The 24,788-nt window shown below is 39.2% G+C and overlaps 1 protein-coding gene across 8 annotated transcripts in view; it reads left to right on the top strand.

Moving 5' to 3' along the window:
- NEK10 (NIMA related kinase 10) overlaps positions 1–24,788 on the top strand; it is a 256,666-nt gene that overhangs the window by 185,029 nt on the left and 46,849 nt on the right. For 6 of the 8 annotated variants that reach the window (XM_007505191.2, XM_007505190.3, XM_056800366.1 and 3 more), the window contains 5 exons: positions 2,220–2,403; positions 2,492–2,578; positions 4,310–4,364; positions 14,058–14,095; positions 14,257–14,397. In XM_007505191.2, the coding sequence (XP_007505253.2) occupies positions 2,220–2,403; positions 2,492–2,578; positions 4,310–4,364; positions 14,058–14,095; positions 14,257–14,397 (505 nt within the window). The remainder of the gene's footprint in view (positions 1–2,219; positions 2,404–2,491; positions 2,579–4,309; positions 4,365–14,057; positions 14,096–14,256; positions 14,398–24,788) is intronic. The other 2 variants (XM_056800368.1, XM_001380886.5) reach the window with 1 other exon arrangement.

The raw sequence follows: 24,788 nt of genomic DNA, 5'->3' as shown, positions 1-24,788 counted from the left end.
AAGAGATCTTACAAAGGTAGAAACAACAAAGGTGTCACGGAGGTACTTGACTGTACAGGCTAAGCAAATGTTGATTGATTCCATTCTGGAGGGGATTCTGGGGGAGAAGAAGAGCAGGTGGGGTGTTGGGATCCAATTTAGAAAAGAAAAGTTCATTAAGAAGAGTTCATTATTTGACATGTTCATTTGAAGTTCCCAAATAATATCAGGGAGCCAGTTGTGACTATGGGCCTAGAACTGTGGCTGATGTCGAGGGTGAAGATGTAGATACAGGCATGGCACTGAAGCTGTTAGAAGAAATGGCTGGAACGTGTGAGGCAGTATAGAGTTAGGCTTCCTATAGGGAAAGGGAGAATAGGGTTCCCTAAAGATTTTCAAACAAAAGTGAGATGACTGTTTGTCAGGTGGGCCCCCAAAGGGTTTTTTGTTAAGGCAGAGGTGGCTTCTGGGGTCATTTCCAACGGAGAGTTTCAGGACTTCCATGATTTTAGATACAATCAACAAGGGAGAGAGATTAGAAGATAAGAAGGTCTAGGACAAACCTGGAAATGTTCGCATTTGAAGGGCAGCACAGAGCCAGGAGCCAGGCAGACAGCCATAGACGCAGTGATGAGAGAGGGCACTGTCAAGAAAGGCCAAAGATGAAAGGGAACCAGGAAGCAGTTGGTAGTGCAGTTTGGAGAGATGTCAAGGAGGGCAAGGACAACAATATGGCTCTTGGCTTTGGTGCTAAGTAGGTCGTTAGTAACTCTCTCACTTTGGAGAGAACTCATTCTAAAGTGGCAGCGATAGAAGTCAGACTGCAAAGGTTTGAGCAATAAGTGGCTGGTAACAAAGGGCCTACAGTGAGTGCACGCCGCTCCTTCTAGGACGGTGCCAATGAAAGGGAAGAGATATCGAGTACAAGTCTGAGAGAGAGATCAGGAAGCATCCAGGGAAATTTGGCTTTGGCTAAGGGAGACCTTGGCATTACAGCTTACAGGCTGGAGGAGGAGCTGGCATTGAAGGGGACATTATCAACATTCCTTTGAGAGAAGGGCAAGTTAGGAGGGGATAGGATCAAGGGTTCAAGGGTAGATAGATGGCACCGTTAGTTTTTAGCAAGGAATGAGATGTACCTCTTCCTCTGAAACTGGAGCAAAGGGGGAGGGGATAGATAATTGTATTCAAATGATTGAAAATTAGAGAGGGGAAGATGGAAAGAATTCATATTGAATGGCCTGAATTTTCTCATTAAAATGGTATGGAGGAGGTCATGGGGCAGGGGTCAGTGGTAGAGGTGGGAGTGTTAGAAGAGGAGGTTTGGAATACATTTTGTGCTAAGTATGATAAAGAGGCAATACAGAGAGCAAGCAGTTGACTCATATTGAAAGTCAGGCCTAAAGAGGGGAGGTCCTGGGTTCAAATATGGCCTCAGGTACTTCTTAGCTATGTATCCCTGGGCAAGTTGCTTAACCCCATTGCCTAGCCCTTGCCACTCCTGCCTTGGAATAAATACACAATATTAACTCTAAGATGGAAAGTAGGGGCTTTAAAAAAGGGGGGGCAGTAGGAAGGAGTACCCTATACAGTACCTATTGTGTCAGGCACTATGCTAAGCTCTTCCCTTTTTTTTTCAGATATTATCTCATTTGATCCTGACAATAACTATGGGGAATAGATGCTGTATTATCCCTACTTTATAAATAAGAAAGCTGAAGGACATAGAGGTTAAGTGACATCTCATAAGTGTCTGATGCTGGATTTAAACTTAGGTCTTCCTAATTCCAGGCCCAATAGCATCTGGTTCTGTCCACTACACTCCCTAGCTACCTGCAATGAGTGATGAGCAAGATAATTATTGCCTTGTAACAGTGAAAGCCCAGTCATGATTAGATTGGAAATATGTGTGATGGATCCAGCTAGCTCCATTTCATTCCTTTTCTCTAGTCTTGCTTAGCAGCTTAAGAATGCAAACAGAAGTCTGCTAACCCGGGTTGGGGCTAGCAGAGCTGAATGATGAAATGGTGAGGGATGCCAGGAGAGAGGAAAGGGCCTGATTGAAGAAACCAGTCAGAGCTGGTACAAGGTCACAGGGCATATGGAGAGATAAAGGAGCTGGGAGAGGGGGAAGGTTGGGACAAACTCCACATTCTTTTGGAATAGATTTTTGTAACACATTCTCCCCTGGAAACAAGATCATAAAAGAAAGCCATCAGATCTCTCATTTTGCTTCACAGGAAAATTTTGAGAAGGCCAGCCTGAGCAGTAGTAGTAGTGGTGGGGCCAGCTTGAAAAGTGAGCTTTCCGAAAGTGCTGACCTCCCTCCAGAGAGCTTTCAGCAACCCTGTGGAAAAGACGAAGACAGGGCCTGTGATGAGATCTTGTCCGATGATAACTACAACTTAGAAAACATCGAAAAAGGTAAGGGCATTTGTAAAACTGTCAACATTGTCCTACTTCTTGCGTTTTCTGTTCCAAGATCCATTTGTGTCTCTTTTTTGTTGTGCAGACATATATTCAGAATTAGATGATGAACTGGACATCTCAGATAACTCCAGCAACTCGAGCTCGAGCCCTTTGAAAGAGTCAACATTTGGTAAGCCATCTCCTATCAACGGCTATCTACCAATGGTCATCAAAACAATTTCATAATTTCCGATGCAAATGAGTCAACTGTATGCTGAAATTATGTGTACTTGGGGGAGAGGGAAGGGAACAAGAAGTGAGTAAGCACCTATTTTGTGCCAGACATGAGACTAAGGGATTTATAAATATTATCTCGTTTGATCCTCACAATAACCCTATGAGTACATGCTATTTTTATCACCATTTAATACTTGAGGAAACTGAGGCAGAACAAAGCCAAGTGATTTGCCCAAGATCACACAGCTAGTCAGTGTTTAAGGCTAGATTGGAACTTATATTTTCCTGACTTAAGGCACAGTAACCTATCCATGTTCCCACCTAGCTGTCTTAGAATATTGAAATAGCAAAAACAGAACCCACTGGCCAGCTGAAGTCCTGCTCATGCCTTCCATTTTGCATAGTATTCTAGTATTGCTTGAAATTCCAATCATCACAGTGCCATTTCTGTACCCTAACTGAATGAACAGTTTTGACTATTTCTATTAGTAAATACAGAAACAATCAAGGAAATAGTCTGAGACCTGACTATCCATTATGAACTAGGAACTAGCCTAAATGTGATCATAGCAATTATTTACTTTGGTTGTTATGAAGAGTGTTTCATAAACCACAAAATGCTATTTAAATCTGAGTCATTATTATATACTCTACAATATATTTGTGACGTCCTTGGTGTGAACCTTCCCTCCGGTGAAATGGAAGCCTTTTAAAGTGTACAGGTATCAACACGAACCCTATGACATCCAATAAGCTCATTGGGTTGCGAGAGAAATGGCAGCCATAATGGGATCTCATATTGACTTAGAAAACCAAATATTAACATTATCTATGTTCTGTTGCATTTTCAGGTATCTTATTAACTATTTCCCAATTACATTTTAATAGGGTTTGGGCCATTTGATACCTCTGGTTAATAGTACATCAAATGTCTCCAACAGAAGCATTTGTAAAGGGACTGGAAGCAACAAATAAATATTTTCTAATATTCTTAAGCAGGAAATGGTGTATGACATTCAGACATTACAAGGCTCTATGTGTTTAGCTCAAGACTTTAAAATGATTTTAATACAAGGTTTTGTGCTGCCTATTGCTTCCATCACCAAGTAAATTCACTGTCAAATGGATTTACTGTTTGTTATTTTTTCTTTTCTATTTATTTGGAGATGTTTGTGCTTTTTTTCTTTAGCTTCACTTATTTTTCTTGTTTCCTTTGTTCCCCTCCATGCTTTTTGTTACGATGCTTAAAAGATTAAAAAGAAATATTTTAATTGCGAAGCCTGAGCTAGAATCCCATCTCTGACAGTTATTAGTTGTGTAATCATGGGCAAAAAAACACTTAATATTTCTGATCCTCAGTTTCCCCAACTATAAGTCTTAGATAATAATAACTGAACTACCCCTCTTACAGAGTTATTATCAGCAAAATGCATTATGCACTTTAAAACACCCTGGAGATGTAGTCTATAATAAAATTGTGTGTTAAAAAAATTACTTTAAAACTGTAGCAAATGATTTTTTTCTGACATTATCTTTTCCAGTTATGCTTTTAAGAATCTTTCCAGAATTTTAAATTGTTCATATAACAGAAATTCTGGGAAATAGAAATTTAATATTTTCAAATACGCAACATCTTTTTGGAGAAGAAAATTTAATTACTGTTCTGTACATCCATTTATTTCAGGTATATTAAAACGAAGTTTCAGTGCTTCTGGAGGAGAGAGACAGTCTCATGGAAGGTCTGTAAAATTTGAGCTGTTGGAAATAGTTTAAGCTTTGCCAAGTCAGGCTATTTGCTGACATTTAGGTTGGCTTCAAGGGGAAAAAAAAGCCTGATAAGAGGTTAGGATGTTTCATTTTGACTTTTATTCATATGATTAGGTACTATGTATGCACTGATGTAAAAAGAATGTTTTCAGACGTGGTTGGAAGATATAGGTAGAAAGCAAGTAGTCTAGATCAGGGAGATAATATGTCAAATTAAATGTAGGTTTGCTCTCATTTAAGTTGACCTCATATCTGAGTTCATTAAAATAGTTATCGTAAGAAATAGGACTTGGAATTACCCAGGATTCTTCATTTTGCAAAATGAGTCAAAAAATCAGCTCCCCTATTCCATGTAGAACATTTTCCAGTAAAGAAAGCCTTTTGTTACAATTATTATGAAGGCGCTTGCTCTTGAATTATCATCATATAAAATGTTTGTTACCAGGTAAGTCCTTTGTTTGACAAATAGTGATTGCATTTCTGTATCAACAGAGGGAAAATAGTTCAGTTTGTACCTTGAAACATCCCTTGTAATGCTGATATGGTGATTCAGCTTTGGGGACAACCAGAGCTGGCTAAGGAAGGTCGGCTGGGTTGCTAGAAAGTAGCAGATGCTCAGAGAGAAGGAATTAGTGCCTGCAGGAGATATAGGTAGCACACAAAGGGCATGGATTTTAACTTTTAACCTTCTGGCTTGAAATCAATACTTTGTATGGATTCTAAGGCAGGAGAGCTGTAAGGGTTAGACAATTGGGGTCAAGTGACTTGCCCAGGGTCACATAGTAAGTATCAGGTCAGATTTGAATTCAAGTCTTCTTGACTCCAGTAACCTGGCATTCTTTCCCTGGGCTTCCTAGCTGCCCCACAAAGGACATGTTTCAAGGGGTAGACTTAAATGTAATTGAGCATTGGGCAGTTTCCTAGAAAGATGGGGAACATGGGATCATAAGAAATTGGCCGTACCCAGGAGGACGGTGATTGCTTTGTGGGAGAGATCAGGCATCTGCTCTTAAAAAGATAACTAACAATGAGAAGTACATGGATATATCTAGAGGGTGGTACAGAATAAAGAAAGAAAAGAAAAGAAAAAGTACCAGCTCTTGGATTTCATTCAGATAATCCCCAAGGCTTGTTTAAATTAGGCCTATATTTATGGTCCTTAAAAGGTGTTTTAAAAAGGACAACATGTTATTCACCATATAATTAATGTATTTTGGATATTCCCATAGATTTGTTTTTATTAACACTAAATAAAATATTATTTTATAATTGAAACTTAAATGAACTATTTGAATGTAACACATTTGACAAGAGGAGAGAGGAAACCAGCCAGAAAGTACTGTTTAGTGTCTATATTCCAGATACTGTGGTAGGAGCTGGTAGAACAAATACAGTATGTAACAGGAGGTGTGTTATATGTATCCTAGACTGAAAGAGAATAAAGACAAGGCAGTTAGTGTGGGTAGGAGGGAGATCATTAGTATTTGGAGGGACCAGAAAAGGCTTCACGAGGAAGTAATGTTTGAACTTGAAAGAAAAAAAAATAATTCTATGAGGTCAAGGTCAGTTCAGGCATGGGACAGTGGCCAGTTCAAAAGAATGGAGATAGGAGATGGAATGTAGCGTGAGAAGAGTTTGGCTAGCTTTCAGAGGGCAGGAATGCAAGAAAAGGAATCATGTCCAATGATGCTGGAAAGCTAGTTCCTAGGAGAAATAGGGAGCCATAGCAATTTATTGAGTAGAGGAGAGACATGATTAGATCTTTGCTGGAGGAAAAACACTTTGGCAGCAAAATTATTTTTTTAGGATTTAGTATTTAGGAAGAAAATTGTTAAAAATTTAAAAAAATTTTAAAAATTAAAATTGCTAATCAATGCTAGCATTTTGGTTGTACTGAATTGTGCATGAGACAGTATGTCTTTTAGAAACTGGTGAGCTATAAAAAGAGGATGGGCACTTCCAAGTCAGGGAGCTCTTAGACCAATGGAAACCAAGTGAGTAGCCAACTTGGTTGAGAGCAGTGTACAAATGTTTCTCTCTCTTCTGCTCGGCTGTAGATTATATGTGTGCCAGGAAAATAGCAAACACTTGATAAATGTTTGTTAGATGAATGAATTCACATAATACATAAAGATGGGCCAAGGCCTAAGATTATGCTCTGGGCTCAGTTATTCCAGCTTCATTCATCCATATTTTATATGAATAAATTCATATTTTATACAGTTAACCATTTCAGCCCATTAAATAATATATTACAATATAGCGTGTATATAACTGTAACAACAATAATTCACTGATACCTCATTTGTCAATGCAAAGTTCCAAAGAGTTCAAAAGTCCTCACACATATGTGGACAAAACTTCTGATGTAGATGTTCCAAGAGAATAGGTCGAGCTTATTTTGGTGACACTAGAAGGATCCATATGGAATACATGAAAGAAATTAATTTGCAGATATTTATTGAGGACCTCCTATGGACAAGGCAGCATGGTAGGTGCCATCAGGGATACAGAGACCTTAGAGTCAAGTGAAGAAGACACATATACAAACAGCTGGCATCTTTTCCTGTAAGCATGCTTGCCAGCTTTCTGATTTTGTAATTAAGTTGTGGTGATTCCTAAATGTTCCTTTAGGTTACCTTAGATGCTGAGAAAGACAAAACAGAGCATTTTATGGAAGGGTCAACCATGTGAAAGCTAAAGTTGAATTAAATGACAGAAACTGTATTTGCTGAAAGGAATTGAACTCTAAGGCAGACATTTTGTAACACAGTCAAGGGAAGGAGAGTGCAGTGTATCTGAACCAGCCATGATGTTTGATGCTTCACAATTCATGCTTAGTTTTAGCACCAAAGTCAAACTTAAAATTCATTTAAAAGCAAATTCATAACTTTGAACTTGAGATCCAGAGGCAGGAGAAAAAATCCAGAACAGTTCTTCCTCTAGGAAGCAGCCCCTAAACAGTGAGAGTAAACTGGATGCCCAGACTATGGGATTCAGAGCAGGAAAAAGCCATGCCTTCCCCTTTGTATCAGAGAGAGGAAACAGGTTTCAGGAGCCTGTTGAAATAGAGTCTGAGAAGTGTCATAAGCAGGGAGAGCAGAGAGAAGGAGGTTCATGAGAGGCTTAAAGGAGATGTGTCAACCTGTGGGATAAGAGAATTGAGTGAGTGAAGAGTTGAGGCTTCAAACTTGGGTACCCTCAAGGATAGAGGTGTTATGACAGAGATAGGAAAGTTTGGAAGGTTTGGGGAGAAAGAGCCTTTTTTTTTAAACCTTTACCTTCCATCTTAGAATCTATACTATGCATTGGTTCCAAGGCAGAATAGTGATAAGGGCCAGACAATGGGCATTAAGTGACTTACCCAGGGTCACACAACTAGAAAGTGTCTGAGGCTACACTTGAACCTAGGACTTACCATCTCTGGGTCTGGCTCTTTATTCACTGAGCCACCCAGCTACTCCCTATTTAGTCTTTTTTTTTTTTTGACATGTTCATTTTGAGATACCCATGAGACATTCAGTGGGAAATGACAGCCAGTTGGTGATTTGGGCTGGAATTCAGAAAAGAGCCTTGGCTGGTTATACAGATTCAGTATTCATCAGCACAGAGATGATTCTTGGGCCTATGAGAACAAATGAAGTCACCAAGAAAGAGCACTTATAGAGAAAAGAGGACCTATGACAGATCCTTGTAGATATATTCACAGTTAGGGAGCTATGATATAGAGAATGGTCCATCGAGAGAGACCAAGAAGGCGTAGTCAGATAGGTAGGAAAAGAACCAAGAGAGCAATATCTCTATGCAGAAATAATCTTCCCTAACTCAGAACACTCATAGCACCTCTTCACATCCTTCTAATGAACTTATTGGTTCTACTTAATATTAAACTTATTTTTTCTACATGTCTTATCTCCCCTACAAAATCCTAAATTCTTTGTGGGCTAAGGCCAGGTCCTTTGCATTTTTGTACTAGTCCCTTGAACAGAGAAAGGAATTCAATACATGTTACTTTAAAAAATGAAGCAACACTATGCAGGGCTTCTGGGATGGGCAGGGAACAAAAAAGCTGGAATGAGATCCTTTAATACCATCCCAGGCTGGATTGAGCGACTAATGGAAAGTATAATTCACAAATTTGCTTCTTACCTGCTAAGGACATAACCTCTATAGCTTTGTTGTAGAGTCTTACTACTTTGAATTCAAGTCTCCTAGGCTACAGGCACCAGAGACTCAAGCACCCCATTCCAGAGATCTTCTTCAAGCTTTGTCCATCTTTCCATAATATGGTTCAAAGGTGCCCGAGCTTGAAAACCCATCCACCATCCTGGAGCTTAGAACCTTGGTCAATGCCATGAGCTTTAAGCCCTGGTTTTTCCCTTCTCCTGTTGCTTAGGCAACAAGGTTTCTCCACGCCTGCCTGCATCCTGTTGCCAAGGTAACAGGCCATGGGGAGCAGGCAGCCTTGAGTGGTCCAAGTAGCCAAGGTCTGGCAGTGGGCTTACAGCTCTTCCTCTGCTGATTTCATTTATGTGTATCTGTAAACACCTGCCTGCAGGTATGTTTGTCATTTATATTTAAAGATGACTGTTAAATTCAGTTTTTGCAGGTATAACTGCAAGACCATTGTGTGATCTCAGAATCTGTGTAGTCGGCCTCTCATTAACAGCTGTTGCTGCTTTTTTCAGAGCTTTCCCCCATCATCTGCTCTGCCTATTTTTCTCATAATCTCTATGCTAATTTTAGTTAAACTGAGCCAACTGGTCTTTGCTTGCCTAGAACCAACCTAACTTATCTAAACAGTCAACAGGAAAGTATTCGCCAGGCCAAAGTAAGCATTACCTTGTGTATGCTTTCTCCCTGAAGGACCTGAAATGGGATAATTTATTATTTCTTTATTTCCGGAGTCACTGTGTTATATCAACATCAAACCTGACTGGATAAGTTTCACTTGTAATGATACTCATCACACTTGGGAATGCTTTAGAAAAGATTTGGGTTTCTTTTAAAGTCCCCTAAAAGAACTTCTCATAGACTTAACAAGCAAAACAGAATTAGAAGTCACTTGGTGAGGAAAAAGAACTGAACCTGGAGTCCTAGGATCTGAGTTCAAATCTTATGTGACTTCATACAAGTCACTATGTCTCCTCTTTAAAATAAGAGGATTGTTAGCTTATTAGAGCTAACATTTAGATGTTTTTTAGGTTTAAAAGCCTCTCTCTCTCCTTCTCTTCCTCCTCCTCTCCTTTCTCTCCCTCTTTCCCTTTTCCTCCTCTCTCACTTTTCCTCCCCCCTCCTCTCTTTCTTTCTCCCCTTTCTCTTCTCTCTCCTTCCATGAATACATATATAGTGCATTTTGAAGTGGTCCTAAGCAAGCCCTGGGAGACTCCATCTCCCATGACTCTCTCCTGCAGCTTCCTCTGACACATCCCACTTCCTTTGTGGGAGGTGTCAGATGGAGAATAAAAGAGGAGAGAAGCATGGATTTTGGTGCCTTTTTCCCCCAACCTAGGTGGATCCCTGCCTACCTACCTTCCCTGGCTTGCTTAAACTTTCCCTTCCTAACCCTAAATAAACCTACCTAACTTTCCCTGGAGTCTAGCCTGATCTAAGCTGCTTCCTAGCATACCTACAAAGATCCCTGGACAATTTCCCTACCACACCGGCGGGGGGGGGGGGGGGGGGGGACCCCTGGCTACCTTCCTTCCTTTCCTTTCCCCACCTTTCCCTCCTTTTTCCTTACATCAATATGCATATATGTATACATGTATGTGTATATATATATATATATATATATAATATATATAATTTGATCTTAACAAGAATACTGTAAAACAGGCACTTTTATTAGCCCCATTTTACAGATAAGGAAACAGGCAATGATGGTAAAGTGGATTTCCTCTGGTCAAACAGTTAGTTATGTGTCTCAGGATCATAGAATTTCAATTACAAGGGACCTCAGGAGTCATCTAGTCCAACAGCCCAATTTTATAGATGAGGGACTGGAAGACCAGTGAAGGACAGTGAATTGCTCCAGCTTATACAAGTAGTTAGAGGCACTGCAAGTTGCCTCTAAGGTGCCTTCTAGGTTGGAGTGAAGCTTCTTATATTTCCACTTGCAAAAGAATTAGCTCAAAAAACAATTTTCGGATCACTCAGTCCACAATGAAGTCTTAAAAGCATGAATTTATGTGGTAAGTTTTAATCTTCTTGGCTAGTGAGCAGCCTATTTGGGCTGTGTAATATACTTGTAGTTGGAAGGCCCTCATTCACCAAGAACAAATCTCCTAAAGCTTGGATTTCCTTCATGCTTTTGATTATCCTGGCACAATGGAGAAAGCACATTGGATGTTAGGAAATAAATGCTTTAGTCTCAGTTCTGCAAGAGGTCAGCTTCCTGAGCAATTTTCATCCAGCCACTTTCATTTTCTAGGCTTGGGTTTGCTTATCTGTCATCTTGCTAATAAGCTGGGAGAACTGTCCTTACAGCCAGGAATTCTGACCTTTGACACACACCAGCTGGATGACCTACCACGTACCTTCTCAATGGCTTGCTCCACTCTAAAAGCATTCGTAGATGCTGATCAATGGACATCCAATCTGCACTGCACTTTTCTAGCTAAACTAACGAAATCACAAGTTGTTGTTGGGGTTTTTTTAAATCTCATTAAGCTGCCTTCTCTGCTCTGTTCTCAGACTAGGAAATGGGGTCACTCGTTTCCATCACTTTAGGCCACAGTCATTCTAGATCTTCCAAAGCAAACTCTTTTAAACGTATCGTTCCAGTCCGTGACCTTTTCATTCATCCCTTTCCACCCTGATTACCTTAGCATGGAAAGGCTCTTCATCACAACCCTAATATATTGTTTGAACTGAAAACACTACAATATTTTTAAAGAATTGACCTTCACCATGTAGTGATGCTGTGTGGCTGAATCTGTCCCAGAGTCAATGGTCAATTCCTCACTTTGACTATTAAGAATGCTCCTTTGAATCACAATCAGCCTCCTTTTGCCTTTTTTGAAATTCCAAGTGTCTGAATTATCTTTGAATTAATAGAATAAATGCACAGCTTTGTTCATGTACTTTTCATTCCAGTCTCTATTTGCAAATGTTTGGAACCCAATTAAAAATTGGCTGTAAAACTAAGTTAGAAAGCCATAATGTTTTCCATTGTCCACTCCCCAAACACTGACTCTTTAAAAATTATCCTAGAGTTAAGATTTCATGTAAGTTAGAAGTATGTACTAAATCCAGTCACCTAGGAAAAAGAAATTTTAAAAAGCAACTAAGTAATTATGATTGAGAAATAAATCCCTAATCATCATTTAAAATGGATTTAAAATTATGTTGTGCATATGAGAATTTATAGAATTGTAGTGAAAAGTCAAGGCCAAAATGATCAAACTCATGTGGAAAAATATTGAAATGCTTGGATCTTCATAATGTGCTATACTTGCTCAATGCAGTGAAGTCAGTTAAATAAAAGGAGAAATTTGAATCTAGATCCTCTGTCTCAAAAGCCCATTCCTGGAAATAAGTAATAGACGAGTAAAAAGGTCATGGGGGTCCCTTCAGGACACTTCTCAGTGAGTGCACTTGGAATATATACTGAGCACACCTCCCAAATTCTACTGACAACTTGCAAAATGGGAAAACAACCTAGAATGGTGGGTGCAAAAATGAGGTTTAGATGGTATAGGGCAGTGATGGTGAACCTTTTCAGAGACCCTTGCTGTGCCCCAACCTCCACCCCAGCAAGTGCGTGCTGTGCCCCATCCCTCCTGAGTGCTGCTGCCTACCCCTCCACCTTATCCCACACAGGGGAGGAAAGAAGTGCTGTTGCAGGTCAGAGGGGCTGGAGGTGTGAAAAATATCATCAGGCCTGGTGGAGGGGTAGGGAGGGAGCAGCTCTGCCCAAGGCCTTCTGCCTTTCTAGTAACTAACTCTGGCAGGCAGTGACAGATGTGCCCACAAAGAGGGATCTGCATCCCCTCTTTGGCATGTGTGCCATAGGTTTGCCACCACAGGTATAGGGAGATGGTGGGAAGGAATTGAAGACATGGAGCAATATTAGTAGTAAATAGTGAACTTTTGGAATAATTCAAGTCATTAGACCTGGGAAATCATTTATCTTCTAGGTTTTTTTAGACTGTAAAAATGAAAGAATTTTAAAAAAAAAATATATATATATATATATATATATATATATACTTAAGGTGCAGCTAGGTGGCAGAGTGGATAGAGAAGACTTTTCTTCCTGAATTCAAACCTGGCCTTAGACAGTTACTACCTGTGTGACCCTGGGCAAGTAGCTCAACACTGGTTTGCCTCAGCTTCTCATTTGTAAAATAATCTGGAGAAGAAAATGTCAAACCACCTTAGTTTTTTTTGCAAAGAAAGCCCCAAATTGGATCACATAGAGTTAGACATGATTGAAGCAACTAAATAGCATATACTTAAAATATTTTAATGCTTTTCCTTAATTAAAAAAGGGAGATATTCTTAAGTGTTTGTAATGCCATCATTTCTTCTGAAATAAATTTCTATTAATATCTTTTGTTTTTACATCTCTTAACATTTCCCATTGTATCCTGGCTGCTCTCCCTTCCAGAGAGTAATCACTTCTAATGAAGAATAAAAAAGAGGGAGAAAAAGCCAGTTGAACAAAACTAACACATCAAAAAAGTCTGATATTATATGCGATGTTCCATGCATGCCCATAGCTCCCCACCTCTGCAAAGACATAGATACAGGTTTTCTCTTATCTCTTCCTAGGTACCAAGTGTAGTATTTAATTTTGGTCATCTTTGTTTTTAGCTCTTTCCATTTACATTTTTGTGGTCTTTGGGTATATTGTTTTCCTGGGTCTGTTTTCTTCCTTTGTGTCAGTTCAGATGATTCTTCCCTTGTTTCTTACATTGTATTGTTCATCATTTCCTACAGCACAGCAATATTTCATTATATTGGTGTGCCACAGCTCAGTTAGCCATTCCCCAACAGGGGGCCTTTCTTTTTGTAAGTAACCTCTTTAGGTTACCTACCTAACAGAGAAATGTGTGGAGCAAGTGCTTTGGACACTTTATTGGCCTTCACATAGTTTTGAATTGCATTCCTGAATGAATGAATGAATGAATAAATGAATGAATGAATATGCTTACTGTGTGACACACATTATGCTCAGTGCTGGGGATACAAATACAAAAAGCAAGAGTACCCGCTTTTAGATAACTTAAATTCTAGTAAGCAAAGACAGTGCAGAGAAGGCCAGGGAAGACTGTTTTGGTCTGGGAAATCTCAGAGGTGGTGAGTGCACTCAGGGCAATTGAATGATCCATCCTTTGTAGGAATGACCTGAAGGAAGGAAGGTTGAGTGGCTAGAGGTAGAGAGTGGGTGGGGGAAGGACACCATGAAGACGGCAGAGTAGGGCTGGATTAGGGCTAGATTTGGTGAGCGTATATTTGCCAACAATGGCAGAAGAGCCAGCTGGGGTGCCAGAGCTGGTCGTCGTCCTTCCAGGTGCCTGGGCTGTGTGTTCCTGTAGTGTACAGTGGCTTGTCAATGTTGCCGATGAGGGACAAAATTCTCTATTTCTTATGAGGTGGAACTTGGTTTTCTCCAACATTGAAACACCGTGCTCATTACTATTCACTCTCTTTCTCAGGGAATACTCTGGAGGACTAGGATCAAAACCAAGACCAGGTAATTTAATATTTATATCCAATGCTATGTACGATTGTGTGTCTACGTGATATGTTATGCCATCTGTGTACATAGATTACATATATAAAAATGTAAGTCTCTTCCAAGTGCATTGCCAGTTGTGTTACAGTTTTATATCTTTCCTCCTTTTATTTCTTCAGCTTTGCTGCCTCTTGACCTGCTTCTGAAAGTGCCATCACTCATGTTCAGGGCCCACGTAAAGAAAATAGAGGCCTCGTTAGTGACAGGGTGGCAGTCCCATAGCCTTCCAGCTGTGATTCTTCGCAATCTAAAAGATCATGGTAGTACTTATTAGATCATTTTGATGTCGAGCAAACAATAGGAGAGCCCAGAATTATAGTTGGGCCAGAAGCGTCTGAATGATCCTTGAGATGCCATTTGAATAGGAACAGCAGGAAAATGCCATTATGGTGGTCCATCCTTATGAGGGCTGCGATTCAGTGGCTGCAAATGCTTTCTGGGTTCACTTGTTTGATGGAAAGATTACAGGGTATTTCTGCATAATTTGCATTTCTGCCTTTGGGCATCTAAGGGGAGGGGATGTTAACCAGCTGAACTATTGGCACTTTAAAGGGCACCTGCTAACCATTTCTTTGCATGTGTGGATCTGACAACACTCATATTGTACCATTATTATGGGATGGTCTCTTTCCCCCCCTATGATTGCTATTCTCGTGAATATTACTGGCCCTTTCGATTTGAGTAAAGCCCCCTATATCTTCTACAATTCACGAATCTTGAGATTCTCCCTGGTGTTTACATAGGGTGATTGAGGCTAATGACTTGGGGAAAAGCATGTTAATTTTCTTCTGCTTATGATCACCACAAATAAGACTGAAACATTCTAAATAAAAATAAAGGTTTTAATGTAACTCCTGAAGCTGAGATTCTACCTTTAAGGTTTGAATCTAGGACCTAAAGTCTGAATTCCATTATTCTGGTGAATGGGAATGGTACTTTAGCATGTGCTTATATATAATATATGGAAATATAAGAACCTACTTCTACAAATACATACAATTGATATAGAAATGTACATATTGATATGCTTATATGTGTATATAATATGCATTTATTACATGTCTCTATTTATTTCTGTATATATATTTCCCCCAGTTGTCATTTTTATTACCAGGGTGGAATAAAAACAAAACAAACTTAGATCTGAACACGATGTTAGGAATGGATTGTAGGACAATCGAGTTCTATTTCGGGCTATCTTTATAATGAATTACCGTTCAAGATGCTCATCAGATTGTGCTTTAAATGATCGTATTGACCACTAGGTGGTTCAGTTGTTTTGGCCTGAAGACATAAGCAGAATCCCAGCAGCAGCTTTCCGTGCTGTGGATATCAGTGTGGGAGGAAGGCAGTTGGGTCGGCACCGAGGTCCCTGCCTTCATGAAGCTGACCAAGTATTGGAGCAAACCACTTGTACCTACGTACCTGAATCTACACAAAAATGTCTATGAAATAATACAAGTTAGTGGAGGGAAAGAGAAGAGGAAGGTGCGAGCAGGATTGGGAAAGACCTGTAGAACGTGGCCCTTTGGCTGCGCTTTAACGGAAGCTGGGAATTCTAAGAGGCAAAGGAAGGCAGGGAGGCTGTTCTAGGCATGGGAGGCAGCCAGAACAAAGATCCAGAGATAGGAGATGGGGTATCCTGGGCTGCCTAGAATGCAGACTGTGTGAAGAAGACCAGAGAATATAGTAGAGCTGGAAAGACAAGCAGACCCTGCTTAGAAAAAGCTTCAAAAAGACAGCAAAGGGGTTTCCATTTGATCCCAGAGATGTAAAAAGGAGCCAGCGCAGTTTGTTGAGCAGAGGAATGACATAATCTGTGCTTTAGTAAACCACTTTGCTGCTGTGGGATTCATGGAATGGAGAGGAAGAGACTTGATACCCTTTAGGAAGCTATTAAGATGGCTAGATACATTTCCTGATGGTGTGAGGCACTTTATAAATACGATCTCATCTGATTCTCACAATGACCCTGCAGGGCAGAGGCTGTTATCTCCATCCTAGGGAGGCAGACAAGGGAAGTGACTTGCCCAGGGTCATACACTAATAAATGACTGAGGCTATGTTTAAGCTCAAGTCCTTCAGACTCGAAGCCTGTATTCTATCCATGGAGCCACCTGACGGCTCAAGGCACAGGCTGATGACTGCCTGAACTAAAGAGGCCGCCTCATGCAGAGGGAGAAGGGGACCCACTGGGAGGGCATGCCATGAAGGTTTGAGGCTGGACGCTGAGGCTGGAGCCTGGGTGACTGATTGAGAGCCAGCAGAGAAGATCAGCATAGAGATTTATTGTGCACACACAGACACATAAGCAGTTGACAGATCTGTGTCCAATTGATGTCTAACAGAATAATCAGATTGTTTCTCTTGAGACAGATGCTGTTAGTCAGAGTAGACGATATTTTTATTTCTACAAAATGAGAAACATGTCTTCTCTTGAGTCTTTAATCAAATAATTTACAGGCTAGAGACATTATAATCCTTAAGGCCCAAATCCTCATACTTTATAATCCGTAATGGCAAAATGAGATAATATTTGTAAAGGGGTTCATACAGGACCTGGAACCCAGTAGACATTCAATATATGCTTTCCTTTCTCTCCTCGTTCTTCCTAGAAAAAGTGTTAACTTCAGATTTTCTTTTAAAATTGTTTCTTTTAGCTCAATGGATTGAAGGCCAGGTTTAGAGACCAGAGGTTCTGGGTTCAAATTTGGTCCCAGATACCTCCAATTGCTTAGCCCTTACCACTCTTCTGCCTTGGACCAATATTCCAAGACAGAAGGTAAGGGTTTAAAAACTACTTTATTTTTTAAAAAGGTGATATTAGAATATGCTGTCTAAGCCTTTCTTGTATCCCCAATGCTTAGCATAGTACATAACACATAGTAGGTACCTAATAGAGGTGTATTTGTTGACTTTGAGACTTTAAAAGTTGGTGGTGACCCACAACATGTTTTGACATAAATGCTTCCTATTTTTAATATCCTGATTAAATATGACTCTCTAGATGTACCATTTTCATTTTTTACTATTGAAGGAGATGAAAATTCAATTAATTAATTTTATTTACATTTTATTTATTGATATACATTTTATTTTTCCTAAATATTTTATTTATTAAAATAAGTTTTACTTTTGAGGTAGAGATATTTTATTCATCTATTTTATTTTATTTTTATACAAATTTTGTTTATTTATTAAAAATAAATTTCATTATTGAGGAAATACATTTCCTCAGTTTTCCTGCATGCTTGTCAATCCGCAGGATCTACACGAGCTTCTGCCAGCTCTTTCTAGCTTGTCTGCTTCACACTATTACCCCCTATATGGAACCAGTCTAAAAGAATCCACATATCTGTACTGGGTGCAGATACATTCTGACACTATATCCTTTTTTAAAAAATTTAATTTAATTTTTTTAGAATATTTTTCTATGTTTCCATGATTCATTTTCTTTCCTTCCCCTCTTCCCTCCTCACTCCCAGAGCTGACAAGCAATTCCACTGGGTTGTACAAATGTTGTCACTTGATACCTATTTCCATATTATTCATTTTTGCTATAGAGCAATCCTTTAAAGCCTAAACCCCAAATCACATACCTATATATACATGTGATAAGTGATGTCATATGTTTTACTTTTGCGTTTCTACTCCCATAGTTCTTTCTCTCAATGTGGTTAGCATTCTTTTATATAAGTCCTTCAGGAGTGTCCTGGCTTGTTGCATTGCTACTAGTAGCAAAGTCCATTACAATGGATCGTTCCACAATGTTTCACTTTCTATGTACAATGTTCTCCTGGTTCTGCTCCTTTCGCTCTGCATCAGTTCATTGAGGTTCTCCCAGTTCAGATGGAAAGCCTCCAGATCATCATTCCTTTGAGCACAATAGTATTTCATCACCAACATATACCACAATTTGTTCAGCCATTTCCCAATTGAAAGGCATCCCCTCATTTTCCAATTTTTTGCCACCACAAAGAGTGCAGCTATAAATATTCTTGTACAAGTCTTTTTCCTTATGATCTCTTTGGACTGCAAACCCAGTGGTGGTATTGCTGGATCGAAGGGCAGACAGTCTTTTAAATCCCTTTGCATATAATTCTAGATTGCCTTTCAGAATGATTAGATTAATTCACAACTCCACCAGCAATGCACTAGTGTCCCAATTTTGCCACATCCCCTCCAACATTTATTATTTTCCTTTACTGCCATATTGGCCAATTTTCTAGGTATGAGGTGGTGCCTCACAGTTCTTTTGATTTACATTTCTCTAGTTATGAGAGATGTAGAACACTTTTTCATATGCTTATTGATAGTTTTGATTTCTTTATCTGAAAACTGCCTATTCATTTCCCTTGCCCATCTATCAATTGGGGAATGTCTTGATTTTTTGTACAATTGATTTAGGTCCTTATAAATTTAAAAAATTAGACCTTTGTCAGAGGTTTTTGTTATAAAAATTTCCCCAAAATTTGTTGCTTCCCTTTTCATTTTGGTTACATTGGTTTTGTTTGTATAGAAACTTTTAAATTTAATATAATCAAAATTATTCATTTTACATTTTGTAGTGTTCTCTGGACACCATATATATCCTAATGCTTTAAATTTCATATAGATTGATTCCATGTTTTACCCCCATTTAAGAGGGCACCACAATGGAACTATTAGATGTGATCTCACCTATAGGATAGTAGGTGATAGGACAGGAAGGGACCTTCCAGGTCATTTTACAGATAAGACATTGACAGTCCAAAGTTTGGAAAAGCCTTGGCCAAAGAGAAGTCACTTGGTAGTGAGCAGCAGGACTGGAATTTGAACTTGGGTCTTCTCTTTCCCAACTCTTATCAGGTAACCTCTCCATCCAAAATATTCCTATGGGTTATGACAGTGAAATGAGATGATGTAGATAGTTTTAACAACTTTAAAGCACAATAGAAAGGTCAGCTATTATTATTAGACCAATATTAAGCATTTGGTGCTCCGATAAATAACTTCAGATATGAATTAAAACTTTTCCACCTTAATTTTTACCCTAATTCAAAAAAGTAGCTAAGTGGCACAGTGAATAGAGAGTCAAGCTTGGAGTAAGGATGACTCATCTTCCTGAGTTCAAATCTGGACAATTCACTCAACCCTGATGGCCTCTAGAGTGCTTAATAAATACTTTTAAAAAACTAAAATAAAAGATAGGATGAGTTTAATGAATGTCCTTTTGGCTTCCTGCTAAATTATTATTATTAATGATTTACATAAAAACTTTGTAAGCCTTAAAGTTCTATATAAATGCCAACTCTAAATAATATGCAGTTATACGGCGTTCTGTGCCAGCACCCAAGTGTAAATGCTGTTTAAATTTTCCCTCAGCACGTTATTCCATAGAGACCCATCTAAAAGCTAAGGTGGAAGAGAGGATAAGTTTATCTAATGTCCTGGCTCCTCGCCTAACTTCTTTTAAGCCAACTCATTTGCTTGGCTGATTTATTTTGCACATATATACATCTTATTAATTTTAAAGCAGTCTTAGGTAAATTCATTAGTCCTTACTGAACTGATAATTAATTTATATACTATAATTCAGAAACTCTAAAGCCTTGGCTTCCTATATGCTTAATTAAAGTTTTGTGATTTTTTTTGTGCCAAGAAAAAAATAATTGAGTTCTTTGGTATTGTGAAAGAAAAAGCTTAAGAAATTTCAAAAATCCTTGGCAAAATTTCCTCTAAAAATGTTTACTGGACTACAAAACCACATCTGTCAAAAATGTTATGGTGTGCTTACAGTATGCAAGGCCCTGTGAGGGAGATGGCGATAGAGAAGCAGCACGGCACAGTGGGGAATGCATTGTCTGTGGACTTGGGAAAGAACTGGGTTAAAATCTCATCTCTGAAGCTTAACGTGATCTTCAAATCACTCAACTTCCTTGGGCCTCAGTTTCCTAAACTGAAAAATGAGAGGTTCCACTGGTTAGCTTCTGAGGTTCCTTCCAGCTCTAGAGCTTATGAATATATGTAAACAGACCAAATGTTAAATAATGAGGCTACAACAATAAAATGCAGTGATGATAGAAAAGCTGTCACTAGATCCTGCTGGGATTTGTTACTAAGCCTATTCTACTGACAATAAATAAGTGCTGAAAGTCAGAGGTAAGACACATTAGCATTTATTTGTCAGTGCACAGAGCATTGGACCTGAGTTCAAATTTGGCCTCAGACCCTTAGCTAGGTGATCCTGGGCAAGTCACTTTACCCCATTGGCCTCAGTTTATTCATCTGTAAAATGAACTGGAGAAGGAAATGGCAAATAACTCCAATATCTTTGCCAAGAAATCCCCAAATGGCATCATGAAGTATTGGATATGACTCAAACGATTGACAAACAAATGTGCTTTAGTATTTGTTCAAACAAACAAACAAACACCTTACATTGATTGACCCAGGATCTGGGATGTTGGGGAGAGAGGCTGGTTAGTTTCATTGAGATTGACAACATTTCACTAACTTGTTCTAAGTTCTGACAACACCTAAAGGCACGTCAACAGACCGGTGGAGGGGATTTTGGTTTTCTCTTTCTCAAATTAAAATAGGAACTCTTTCATTTCCCAGCTGTTAACTATGATATTTTCTGATTAGACACTGGAGAATCTATTTTTAGACTTGTCTTTTGTTTATAAAGGTCAGCTCTAAATAAAGCAAATCGAAGCCTGAACTGAATGAATCCCATTCCTGTGCAGCTCAAATTTCCATTACTCTGACTTACCTCCTTGGAGGAGGAATCCTCCAAAAATCTTCAAGTTGGGTATCAAAATAAGTACTTGATATTCATTTTTAAAAGAGCCAGAGAGGGCAGGTGGGTAGCTCAGTGGATTGAGAGCCAGTCCTAGAGACGGGAGGTCCTAGGTTCAAATCTGGCCTCAGATACTTCTCAGCTGTGTGACCCTGGGCAAGTCACTTGACCCCCATTGCCTACCCTTACCACTCTTCTCGCCTCTTCTGCCTTGGAGCCAATACACGGTATTGACTCCAAGATGGAAGATAAGGGTTTAAAAAAAAAGAACCACTTTGATATTCCATTAATAAGCATCTTCCATGTTTTTAGAACATGGAAATCTCTGTGGTATCTTGGTAGCAGAAGATCCCAAACTGAAGTAGCCCAGCACTCAAAGCTAGTACTGTATGTTTCACTAAGCCTATACTGGTCTTTGGCTGGTCTTACTGTTATTTCATGGGTGTTAGTTTTTTCTCTTCAACCCAAAGAACCTTATTTTATACTTGTTCATCACCAATGGCACCTAGCAGAATGTGGAACACACACTAGGTGCCTAATAAATGCTTGTTGGGTTGAATTGAAGAGCCGGCACCTGAGAAAGATGTGTTGCTTAAGGAAATAAGCTCAAAGACCTTAGAGATTTCCTCCTTTTGTGTGGGTTAGAATTTGGAGGGGAAGAAATAGTCCCGAGCCTTTGAGGAGACTGATTCTATTCTAATATTAAATATACTAAATAAGTTTGAAATCCATGAGACAAGTGCCTTAATACCTCTGAACACTGGGCATAGCTTGTTTTCTTTTGTTTTGTCCTCATGGAACAATTTGGAAGAAAACTGAACAGGCTGACTTTTTGATCTATTTTAACATATCACCAGAGCATCCTGATCATAGAGAACAATACTCCATCGTCACTGGAATGAGTTCCCACATAAAGAAAAATCCCAGGAATCCCATTCTGAGTCTCTACTTCTTGCCTCACAGAACTGGAAAGAGAAAAAAGGCAAAACTGGAAAAAGCACATTTTCCAGAACCCAAAGAATTAAATCATCAAACAAAACCTGCATTTCCATAGGCACCATAGAACTAAAAGAGTTGTACATGAAAGGATGGATCTTGATTATAGAATGCTTGTTTTCTTCTTGTTCAGTCATTTTTAATCATGTCTTTCTGATCCCATTTAGTTTTCTTGACAAAGATATTGTAGTGGTTTGCCATGCCCTTCTTCAGCTCATTTTAAAGATAAGGAAACTGAAGCAAATAGGGTATAATGACTTGCCCAGGGTCACATGTCAGATTTGAACTTGGATCCTCCTGACTCCAGGGCTCACACTGTATCCACTGCCCCCCCCCCCCCAGATGCCCCTGACCTTAGATTTTTGTTATTATTCAGTCATTTCAGTTATGTCCAACTCTTGGTGACCCCTTTTGAGGTGTTCTTGGCCAAGATACTATAGTGATTTGCCTTTTCCTTTCCTTACAGATAAGGAAACTAAGGCAAACAGAATTATCTTTAACTCTGAGTCTATGTGATAACAAAGGCACCATTCAATTGAAAAACAATAGAAATAATAATAGCTAGCATTTTTCCAGCACTTGAGGTTGGGAAAGCACCTTCCAAGTATTATTTTTGTCATCCCTGAGAGGTAGGTGCTTTTATTATTCCCACTTTATAGATGAGGAAGCAGGGGCAGACAAAGATGAAGTGACTTTTTTAAGGCTGTTGAAAAATGTATTGAAATAAATTATCTGTGCCTACATGTTTACTATTCCATCCCTTTCCCATTTACCTTCAAACAACCTGAAAACTTGTTAAAAAGCTATGGTGTGTGTGTGTGTGTGTGTGTGTGTGTGTGTGTGTGTGTGTGTGTGTGTGTGTGTATGTGTGTGTGTGTGTATCTAAGTCTGGATCTGAAGTCAGGTTTTTCTGACTCCAGGCCTAATGCTCTAGCCACTGCACCACCTAGCTTTCTGGTTTCCTCATCCGTTAAATGAGTGAGAGAGATGAGATGGTCTCTTGGGCCCTTTTCAGCTCCAGTTCTGAGATCCGATGTATTCTTAACTCCCCTATTGGTTTAAATGAAGTTTTCTAATCATACCAGATGGGATATCATCTATGGAAAAGCTTTCATAAGTTGGCTGTCATAGGATAGAAAACATTATTTACTCCCATCCTTTCTCACCTTAATTGTGAGATTCCTGGTTCCTAGGAATCATGTTTGGTAGGACAGTGGGCTGATCTGTCTTCTTTTCGCAGACCGGATTTGTCCACTCATCTGTACCGACTAGAGGAGCACAATCTCTCACTCTAATTGCTATTTAAATTGACAGTTTCCAGGGGCAGCTGGGTGGCTCAGTGGAGTGAGAGCCAGGCTTGGAGACGGGAGGTCCTAGGTTCAAATCTGGCCTCAGACACTTCCCAGCTGTGTGACCCTGGGCAAGTCACTTGACCCCCATTGCCTAGCCCTTACCAGTCTTCTGCCTTGGAGCCAATACACAGTATTGACTCCAAGGTTTAATGTTTAAAAAATCAATGAATGAATGAATGAATGAATGAATGAATGAATGAATGAATGAATGAATAGATTGACAGTTTCCATTCATGTGATGGGGCTTTCAGTTTCAAAAGATGAGATATGTGGAATAAACAATTCCCTAAGTAATTCAGCAACTGTCGTAAGATCCACGTGCTTTTAATATTCCCATACAAGATATTTTAATAACATTATTTTAATATATTTTAATACATTATTGAAAACTAACTATGATAAAAGTGTGAATTCAGCAAATTGCTCAAGTAATAATGTTGTATTGCTGCTTTCTTTTTTAGGTGATTAGATTATGTATTTTCTGCATGTTTATTATCAGCTTAATAACCAGAGGCGGAATAACATGTTAAAGGATAATAATTTTTCTGCTCTCTAAAGAAAACTTAGCTCTCTGTTTTCCAAAAGAAAAGCTATTTGGCGAGTCCAATTTGCTCTGTCCTTTAAAAAATTCACTTGAGGGGGCGGCTGGATGGCTCAGTGGATGGAGAGTTCAGCCTAGAGACAGGAGGTCCTAGGTTCAAATCTGGCCTCAGACACTTCCCAGCTGGGTGACCTTGGGCAAGTCACAACCCCCATTGCCTAGCCCTGACCACTCTTCTGCCTTGAAACCAATGCACACTATTGATTCTAAGATAGAAGGTAAGGGTTTAAAAAAAAATTCACTTAATACTACATCCTATAAGGGTTCATTATAGCTTAAAAAGAAACTCAGGCTCTGACTTTTTTATTCAGGATGTAAGTGAAGAATCCAGAAATATTATAGTGGTTTTTTTTTAAAGACTTGAATCTTCTTAGCATAGTGCCTGGCACACAGTAGGTGCTTAATAAGTGTTCATTGATATGCTCACTGATTGGTTGATTTACTCATAAATGAAGACCAAATACATCAGGCAATTTTTGGTTATAAGAAACAAAAGTTAGGGGCAGCTAGGTACCACAGTGGATAGAGCACCAGGCCTGGAGTAGAGAGGTCCTAAGTTCAAATGTGACTTCGGATACTTCTAAACTGTGTGACCCTGGGCAAGTCACTGAATCTCACTTGCCTAGCCCATGCCCAACTGTCCTAGAGTTACTAATATAGAAAGTAAGAATTTTTTTCAAAGGGAAAGAAAGAAACAAAAGGCAACCAGTCATGGACATGCCACACTTGGTCATCCAAGAACTTGAATTATGACTACATACTTGAGCATCTGTCCTATCCTTTTAGGAAGACATTATTTTAATAAAAATATTTTCATAATCAGATACTGGGGGCAAATGTTTGTTGTAGACTGCAAACTGATAAGAAAGCCTCATGTTTTTCTTAGTCTTGAAGATTTATTGAGGGTGAAATGCTTAAAAT

This window comes from Monodelphis domestica, chromosome 5, assembly GCF_027887165.1.
Source record: "Monodelphis domestica isolate mMonDom1 chromosome 5, mMonDom1.pri, whole genome shotgun sequence".
Taxonomy (NCBI): domain Eukaryota; kingdom Metazoa; phylum Chordata; class Mammalia; order Didelphimorphia; family Didelphidae; genus Monodelphis; species Monodelphis domestica.
Note: the sequence above shows the minus strand (reverse complement) of the source record. Positions and strands in the feature narration are given on the sequence as shown.